Here is a 9,763-nt window from a genome sequence, read left to right as displayed (position 1 = left end):
GACACCGCCCGGCCGGAGCGGCCCGCGGCCTGCCTTCCATCCCCACAGGCTGCTGCAGCCGGCCCCTCACAGCACCTCCGCCAGCTGCCTTTCCTACAGGGAAACAGTTCTGCTTCCTTCCATCTCTGCCAGGGAACGACCAAGTGAGTGCTGGCACTTAAGCCTCGCAATGAATAAACACGCGGAGTTATTTCTTCCAGCTGCAGTTGTTCACAGGGTTTTTTTAATACCCGATTAGAAGCTGACGGTAAAACAAACAACTGGACACATTTGAGGTGAATGTCAGCCAAGGAGTTCGGCAGGGAGGAGAAAAGATCTTGTCTCTTGTGAGAAGAAATTGCTCACAGAGAGATGGCATTRAAACAGTCAGAAAGGATCACAGTGGGTCATCGGGTCCATCCTCCCTGATTAAGCAGGGTCATCTTAGAGCACATTGCACAGAACTGCATCCAGTTAGTTCTTTAACTTCTCCAGAGGGGCAGATCCCAGAACCTCTCTCGGCAATCTGTTCTAGTGGTAACAGTTCTGCCTCTGTTTAGACTGGAACTTGCTGTGCATCAGTTTCTGCCCATTGTCGGTGTCCTGGTGGTTGGCACCACGGAGTGGGCCTTGGCTCCATCCTCTTGGCACCTCCCCTTTAGATATTTATACACATTAATGAGGTCCCTTATCAATCATCTCTTCTCAGGGCTGAACGGGCCCAGTCGTCTCAGCCTTTCCATGTAAGAAAAATGCTCCAGTCCCTTAATCATCTTCACAGCCCTCTGCCGCACCTGCTCCAGGAGTTCCATGTATCTGCCGTGTTGGGGAGCCCAGAACTGGACACAGCACTGCAGGCAGAGCCTCACCAGGACTGAGTAGAGGGCAGGATCACTTCCCGGACCTGCTGGAAATGCTCTTCCTAACACATCCCACAGCACCACCGGCCTTCCTGGTCACACAGGCACGGCTTAGTCAGGGACAGCTTGTTGTCCACCAGGACCCTCAGGTCCTTCTCCGCAGAGCTTCTTTCCAGCAGCTGAGTTATCAACTTGTACCGGCACTCAGAGTAATCATTCCCCATGTCCACAGCCCTGCGTTTGCTCTTACTGAATTTCAGGCTCTTCTCTGCCCATCTCTCTAGCCGAGGTCTCTCTCAAGCGCCACACAACCCTCTGAGGTSTCGGCCGCTCCTCCCAGTTCTGTGCCATGGGCGACTGTTCCGCTCAGGCGCTCTATCCCTCCCGTGCCTCCTGCGGGCCCGCTGCGTTGGCGGCGCTGTTGCGGGGTAACCCCGCGCGTCCGGGCGGTGCCGCAGCAGCCRCGGGCCGGGGCAGGAGCGGGACAGGCCGGGAGCTGCCGTCTGCGGCTGCGGGAGCTGCTAGCGGGAAGGAGCCGGAGCGGGGCTGCTCTCCGCGGCAAGGCGAGTGCTGATAGCACGGCCCCGCGGTGCCAGGAGCAGGGCAGCGACAGTGCCCGGTGCTGGTGCCTGTCTACGAAGCGAGGCAGGGTAATTTCCCGGGCCCGGCCGGGAAATCCCAGCACCAGGCGTAGGGATAAGGAGCGGGCCCGCCCCACCTGGAGCGTAGTGGAGGGGGTTAGACACTTTTTTTGTTCAGTGCTTTGTCCCTGTCACTGGAGCTTTTAAGAACTAAAGCACTATTAAATAACTTTCCCGTATGAATTGAAAGCTTAATAAAAAGTAATGTCATATTCAGTGTTTGTCATCTGAAGCAAGAATTTTTAAACCCCCTAACTTAATTCTGACACTGACGTCTAATATGTGTGTTTATTGTCAGTAGATTTGGATGGCATCTGAGTATCTGAAGGAATGCCTGGGAACTTGCTTGAAGAAGGGACTGGCAGAGGTTGTAGAGCATCAGCCAGCAGATCCAATAGAGTATCTTGCACGCTGGATTTACAATTACAGGAGAAAGTTAGATGAAGAAAAACAGGTGGCTCCAACTTAAGCAAAAAAATTGCTATAATGTAATTGATGCTGTTTAATATATCTTTCATTTTTGTGTCTAATTGATTCTGTGTTACCTCTGAAATAGAGAATGCTGGAGAGAGCTGAGCTGGAACAAGAACGGGAGGCAGCTCTAGCAGAACTTGAAATATTAAGAAGACAGGAAGAAGAGCAACGGAGACTTGAAGAAGAACGTCAGGTTAGCAATATTTAATAATAGATARTTCTAAGTAGCATGTAGTGCTGTGGCATCTTGGAGTTTTTTGTATGCTTCTAATATCTTTATAATGATTTTGATAAAGGTGGCATAACACAAGTATTCTAATCTCACTTTTCTGAGTAACTGAAATTATTAGTCAGCATGTGGATAGGAGAACCTATGTACTATGCAGTAAAATGTTGTTTTAAAATGAAGGGTAATAAGATAAAAAGCAACCAATTTAAAATTTATGCAAGAGGCAACTGAAAATACTGTTTGGGCTTATATGAGAAATAAATACAATACCTATCTTTCTAGCTATTCTTTATGAAGGAGCCATGGGAACTTGTTCATGTGCATAACAACCTCAGTGTTGCTGTGGTGATGTTGTCGTCATCTCACAGGATTTTTTTTGTGTGGCTGACTTCCATGATGTTAAAACCAAAAGCTTAAATTTTTAAATTTATGTTGGTTATATTAAGCCCAGTTCTATTGTTAGATGCATTTATTTCATTTTACTTGCAGTTTTAAAATTTGGAATTTATCARTTTGTAGACCACAAGTAATTTGCTTAAGGGTTTCATGAGTGATGTAAAATAGCAAGTGAAAATAATGAGATTGTGTCTAGAGATAATTCACAGAGAATTAAATAAATAATTTCATGCAAGTTGTGGGAAAGATGTTTAATAATACTCACATTAGATGCATTTTTTTAACCTTACTCACAGTTTTGGCTGTAGTAAAATACTGAGGTAACTCTTGGTTTTATGTGCCAAAAAGGAATAGAAAACTATGACCATAGTTGTAAGTGCTCATAAAATGCAAGAGCAAACAGTATTCTCTAATGTTCTTGATGCAGTTTCTGAAGTTTTGATGTAACAGGACTTATGTTCACAATTATTAAGCACTTCCTATTGGATTTTTTCAATTGTAAATACTAAAGGTTGCTGCTGGGAATGATTAATGTTAATGACAGTGCTAGCAAWTTTTTTCTATATATTTGATTCTATATTGATTCATCCATCTATGCTAGATATTACACAAAGTATCAAAGAACTTAATCCAAAGGATAGGAGATAACTAATACAGAACTGATAAAGAGGATGTGCAATAAGACAGTATCTAAGTGTGTACACTAAATTCAATTGGCTGTTTCTTCTTCCTTTTGGTAGCAAAGCCTTTTTATCCACAGGAATCTCAAAACTTTTAAAGTGTTGAGCCAGATGAGACTGAAAAGACTTYGTTATTAATCTAACATAGCAGTTATGTTTTATGCTTACTTTTTATTTATGATTTCAATTGTGAAATACATTGTAAGCAATGTGGTGGAAAAGATGAATGTRGGTTATTTTTTCTTTCTAATTTTTCCTTTCTTAAACTGATTACAGGCTCAGTTGGAAAGAGAACGTGCAGAGTTGGAGTTGCAAAAACAGCGTGAGGAGTTGGAAGCACAGAATGAAGAAGATGAAATGCAGTCCCATGAGGAAGATCAAGAGGTATAAGCCAATGCTTAGTTGGTGGTTTGAAAATATCATTAATCAGCCTTTTTTTCCAGATGCAGGCATCAGTTACAAAACACAAAGCAAAAACCCACGGGTGTTTAACTTACACATAATTAAAGAAACAAGAGTGTAGATGGGGGAAAATGCCTAACACATGGCTTCTGCAGTCTGGGTTTTATACTTAAATTTTGGTCAAAACAGAACATAAATTTATTGCAAAAATCTAGCATAAGGTCACCTAAGCTTGTGCTTCCACATTCCTTGATGCTATTTATTGGAAAGTTTTATAAAAGAAACATGTTTAATTCAAGCATCAAGACAGTAATGTTTTACAGGGTGTTAGCATAAAGTCCATTTACTGTACCTGGAAAAGGAGCTGTGGTTTGGAATTGCAATGCCTCTTGATTCTGATATCTTCCTGGTGCATGGGAATTTGCATTAACAGAAGAGTGTGTATAGAGATATCCATGTATATCACCTTTTAGTGCTGCTTCAGTAAAAACATGCATGGATAATTGGCGTGTTTATCTCCCTAAAGCTTTTAAAAGTRTGTATTTCTTAAATTTATGTGGAACACATATTATTTCAGAAATATTTAAGTTTTTAGAGCACTCATTAAAATACTGACAAAACATAATTGTACTAAGATGAGAGTATGAAGGTGACAGAAAAAATGAGTAGRTACTCATTACAAAATTTAAACTAAAATTGCTGTTAATTAAGCAAAAACAAAAACAGGGTTAAGCATGCAAAGACCATATTCCCATACTACTAAATTTGTATAGCACTTATTTAAAGTATTCTCTTTATATTAATATCCAATGTCATTTTACACACCTGAAATATGATTTCATGGTATTTTATGGGATATTTTAACTGAAAACTGACTTTCATTACCACAGGAAAATGAAAACGCAATAGCTGAAGATACAGATAGACCTGAAACACCTAGTGAATCCAGAGATGAGGAGCCAGATGAGAATGAAGAGCTTGAAGTAAGTATTTTAAAAAAGATTATATATGATTGATTCTTACAGATTTGCTTTTCTGTGCTGGTCTGTCAAAAGGTTAAAATTGTTGGTGGCTCTCCTCTTTTTTTAAAGAGATAGTATTTTAGCCACAACCTCCAAACTGCCCATAGCTGCACTCTGGTAGAAGTTAAGCCATTCTAAAAGACTCTGTGGTGTTTACTGACTAAATCCTCAAGATTTAAAACACTCTTTTGTATTCAGATACATTARTGATTAAGGCATGAATATACTCAGGGTGGAGGTGAACCTTTGTGTGCCATGTGAACAGTTTCATGAAACATGTATTAAATCACTTTATTTCTGGTACCAGTAGTATAATTCCAGAAGAATTATAAATTTATATTGTGATATTAATATGCTTTATACATAAAGTTACTTGAATGACAGCCTGTTTTATAAGTGTTCTCTGAATAGACTTAGGAAAATACTTATGACTATTCTTAAAGTCATGTTTTCACAGGTGTTTTTTCCACTGAGGTAAATCAGATGAGTATGTAACATCTCGTATAGCCCCAATTTTTATAACTTTGTGATAATTACATGTTAAAAATATTCTTGAGGCTTCAGGAAAACTTTATGAGTTCTTTAAAAAGCAAATTGCAAAACCAGAAGTGAAAATGAGTAATGTGTACCTTCTTGTACATGTGCCATCTTCCAAGTTTTCATGCCTAAAGGAGTGTAGGTTACATTGGCAATGTTGTTTCAGGTTTTGCAGTAATATCCTTGCTACAAATTAAGAGCAGATTGATAAAATAAGGTATATAGGCTTGTACTATTGATTCTGCCTTCAGAATCACAATTCTTCTTCCAAATTCCCTGGATTTTATAATAAAAGTCTGATGACATTGATTGTATTTCACTGAATGGAAGAATATATTATTATACTGATAAGTACCAACTTGTTTATCATGGGCAGTTTTTTCCTGTTTACAAATTTCGATGAATGCTGGTAAGGGATAGACTTACATTAGATAACAATTCTGCTGTTTTTCAGAGTCAAACAGATCCCACAACAGGAACAGAAGAAGCAGAAGAAGAAGAAAGTCCCAGCTGACCTGAAAGCAGTAAATATATTTTCTACTCATTACTTGCTGATCCTGTAGTATTTTGATTTATGTATTTTATAAATAGAACTGATTTACATAMCTGTTTCTCCAGTGTCTGTTTTCAAGGTGTTTATATAAAGTCTGTTAATTCTGACACTGATTCTTCCTTTTTGTTCTTAAACCTTTGCCAAGCATGGCTGACTTGGGGAAAGAAAACTGCAATTGAAATGAAAGCAGCAAATATATTTTCGACTTAGTGCATATTGAAGTAACCTTAATAAATACAAATACAACGAATGTGTCAATGTTATTTGAGGATAGATGCTACAATGTGATAATTTGCATCAATATTAAAAGAATGAAATACTACTAAAAATTATTTTGCCAAGAATTTGAATGATTTCTGATAGAAAAAGGGAATGCTTGACAGATTAAAAGATGGAGAGAGTGTTCTGGACATCAAACTTGGTGCAAAAATCCAATCAGAAGATTTTCCAAATGTATTTGGAAGAGRTAAATTTAACTCTGACTCAGTATGTACTAGAAGATCTTGTCTCTTTGAAGTCATGAGGAAGTCTTTGTAACACCAGGCATCTGTTCTAGGCTTCATTAGATCTTTTTTTGGGTAYTGTGTGGTACTAGGTGAGCTGCAAGTGTCCACCTATCAGTTTTGATTAGTCTTTTCTGAATTTTTCTTGCATTAAAATTAACAAATGAAATCTATGTTGTCTACTAAATACCATTATTTGTCACAACTTCTCTTCTAAAAATTTAGAAAAACATTTAGCTTGATCCATTGTTATCTGTAAAACCAAGTTTTATAATCCTAAAATAAGGATTAATTTTTGTAAGAACAGATATTTGTAATCACTGGTATCTTGGTGTAGGTTGTCAAGAACATTCTGTGTCTGTTCATTTTAAGTGGAAAGACATCAACATTAAGAAATCCTGCACTCCCTCAATAAAATGTGCTTTTGTGTCTGTCTTCTACCACAGATTAGTTGKTCATTGCCAATATTGTGTAATGAAAATATTTTTTATTACAAAATCAGAGTTAATGCATTTACTGCATCCTTCCGTTTTGAGACAAAAGAGATTTTTGTGATAATTTSACTTCAATTTTTCTATACTGTTGCTTACTGTAAGGGGTTTGGTGTCCTTGGCAAACTATTAAAAATATCTATACACCCAACAGACAAAGGTCAATCACATAATAAATGTTTTCCTGCTCTGAATAACTTGCTTTGGTCACATAGTTCAAACTAAGAATAATCTTATAAATTTTTAAAAATGTGAGCACTATTGATTTTTTGTGTAGCAATATATTGTTTTTTTTCCTTTAAAGTACTTTTATTTAAAAAATCCTGTGCCCATTTCATTGCTACATTACTTTTTGGATGCTGTTAATAACTATRTCTTATATGAGCAAAAGAGGAAAATCAAAAGAGGAAAATGTCACTTACCAGGTATAAATACTTAGAAATGTCTGTGTAACTTTTGGAGCAAGGAAAAACAGAACTCCTTTTGTGACAAGGTGGTCCGGCTTTGCTGTCTACATTTATTCTGATTGGTAAGGGTTTGCATTTTCTATGCAAGTCAAGAACCTTTCCTGTGGCATGAATACACCCTTGTGGCTGATATTCCAGTAAACAGATTTTGTCACAGTTTGATTTTATTTATTAGTAACAGTTACAATAGAACCATTTTAAGGACACACTTTAATACCACAGTTCTAATTACACCTGTTAGCGCTGTGTGTGCAGCAGCTCCTCATGCCATTCTCAAAGGGATGGAGTAACTGCATAAACAGAGTTGCTTTTCTGACCCAGTATGAATAACTGATTCTCAATATTTAGATTAACATTTTCAAAAATTTGTAGCTCATGTCCCTTTGTTTTTCAAATCCAATTATATGGACTATGAAAATTTCAGCCTTCATACAGCCTTCAAAATGTAAGACTATTTTAAAACATACTAGAAAGTAATTCTAATGACATGTTGCTTTTCTTTTTTTATCTTTTCATACTATTTGTATCTTTGATTTTGTTATGTGTGTCCACTAGAGTGCATCCTAAATAAACACACTGGGGAATCTGTCAGTTAAATCCCATGAAAACTACAACTTTTGTTTGTAATTTTGTTTCAGTTTGTTTTTAGCTATGACCTTTTTCTTTGTGATCCTGCAGTCCTTTTTCCTTACTTTTTTTCTAGAGAGGAAGTTATGGATGGAAAATTTTATCAGAAAATTACTTAGCAAGGGTCAAAATAAAGYGGTAGATTCCAATTTACCTGTTTCTTTATTGTTAGTTACAGAAAACATTTGTTATTAAAATGTCATCTATAGGACTTAGCATTTTTTTCAGGATTTGATGTGCACAGAACTGGGGCATTATTCTCCTTCTACAGCTTTATAGTAATTCTTGGATATGGGAYAAGAGGTAAACAGTTCTTGGCTCAATGCTTTCTTAAGGTGCAAACCTCCCTGTAGGTAGCTTGGAAATGTGGTTCACAATAAAGATGACTTCTCTTTGGTTGTCTAAACCTGAAGAGAAATTAAGGCAGCTTAAAATAATTGTTGCCCTCTCTTTCTGAATTTTCACCTTCTTTGCACYATAGCAGCTAGAGCCTGGAACAGGAGTAGAGCACATGACTGTTTTAGCTACTGCCCATTATGTGATTTCAGAAATGTTAACACAACTCACCTCTGCATAAAATATGAAGTTGTATGTTGGGAAAAAAAAATCGTGATTACTAAATGTAACTTCATCTGCAGCTTACACTCCCTTTGAATACATGTTTATGGAATGAAGAAGATAGAATTCAGAGACAGATGATGGAAACTGTCACTGAAAATAAAGTGCTAAATATTGACAGAAGATTTATGAAATCRTCATTTTTCCTTTCTTCAGAGTAAGAGCAGTCTTGTTTAGGCTGCTATCAGGCCATGTGCAGATCCTTCAGAGAACATGCTGATAGTAGCATGCCCATTCACAGCTGTTCTCATTCCAGCAATACTGAAGCATAAGGATGAAAACAGATATGAAGCCCAGAATAGGATAAAACTATTCAGATTAACTATCAGTCTGCTCACAGAGGTGAAAACTCAGCTCTGCAGTGTGAGAACCTTCTCTTGCATGGAGAACTACATGTTGCAGCAAGCACATTTTGATGTTATCTTTTAGTAGAATAGATTTTATTAAGTTTGCAGTCCCCTTTATGATGAATGGTTTTCCTTCATAGTCTAAAGGAACTAACTTATCTTTTTGTAAGCAAAAGCTTTATACAGTAATTTGCTAATAGTAATGGGAGCCAGATGAATTAGTCTGGATTAAATGTAAAATTGAATTCCTCTGGACTTTGCTAATACAGTTTACTCATATTTGAAGTCAGCTATTAATTACTTTACTTCTTTRAAGCTTTTCCTGTACTTAGGTTAGAAAAAGAGCAGTGTTGTCTATTGACTACAGCTAGAAAAGAGTCTAAACCTGTTATTTGCTGATAAGGACTGGTACTTTTTAAAATATCTTACCAGTACAGTCTGCTTTTTTTGGTTTTGTTTTTGAGGTGTTGGGGTTTTTGATTTTTTTTTTTTGTTTGGCTCTTTTTTGTTGGGGGGGTATATTTGTTTTTTTACTTTTGTTTGTTTTCTGGCACTACCATTACAGACCTTCATGCAGTCATTGTGCTTTATACTTGTGCATTTGTTGTAATGCATACACTGGAAGAAGTTGTGCTATTATCAGCATTTATATAGATTTTGGGCTAATAGTAATGACWCCATCCTCTATCTGGCCTTTCTTTCATTTTATTGAGCTGCCATAGACTTTTTAAGAAGATGAATCATTGCTGGAATTTGAGAGTTCTCAGATGTATTTGCAACTTCAATACTGTGGGTCTTTCCTGTTAACTTGTACCTCATAGAATCACTATCATTAACCAAAATCAGTRTTTGACTTAGATCAGAATTTTTGGAAACTATACTATTGTTTATTTTAAACAAATTAAAAGATAGTACATAATGACGAATGACATTCATT

General features: G+C 37.2%; 1 protein-coding gene across 1 annotated transcript; it reads left to right on the top strand.

Moving 5' to 3' along the window:
• Window positions 1–71: 71 nt before the first annotated feature.
• Window positions 72–9,031, top strand: DYDC1 (DPY30 domain containing 1). Its single transcript, XM_057365222.1, has 6 exons — window positions 72–143; window positions 1,782–1,934; window positions 2,037–2,147; window positions 3,536–3,643; window positions 4,552–4,644; window positions 5,675–9,031. The coding sequence occupies exons 2-6, from the start codon at window positions 1,788–1,790 to the stop codon at window positions 5,732–5,734; spliced, it is 519 nt and encodes a 172-aa protein (XP_057221205.1). The 5' UTR covers window positions 72–143; window positions 1,782–1,787; the 3' UTR covers window positions 5,735–9,031.
• The last annotated feature ends 732 nt before the right edge of the window (window positions 9,032–9,763 follow it).

This window comes from Malurus melanocephalus, unplaced genomic scaffold (assembly GCF_030028575.1).
Source record: "Malurus melanocephalus ecotype Western Australia unplaced genomic scaffold, MMel_1.1 scaffold_49, whole genome shotgun sequence".
Taxonomy (NCBI): domain Eukaryota; kingdom Metazoa; phylum Chordata; class Aves; order Passeriformes; family Maluridae; genus Malurus; species Malurus melanocephalus.
Note: the sequence above shows the minus strand (reverse complement) of the source record. Positions and strands in the feature narration are given on the sequence as shown.

Excerpts from the sequence above, each read along its gene's own strand:
- DYDC1 (XM_057365222.1), top strand. The coding sequence starts at position 1,788 with ATGGCATCTGAGTATCTGAAGGAATGCCTGGGAACTTGCTTGAAGAAG. Across the intron at positions 1,935-2,036 it reads AGTTAGATGAAGAAAAACAG|AGAATGCTGGAGAGAGCTGA; the intron begins GTGGCTCCAACT and ends CCTCTGAAATAG. Across the intron at positions 2,148-3,535 it reads GACTTGAAGAAGAACGTCAG|GCTCAGTTGGAAAGAGAACG; the intron begins GTTAGCAATATT and ends AACTGATTACAG.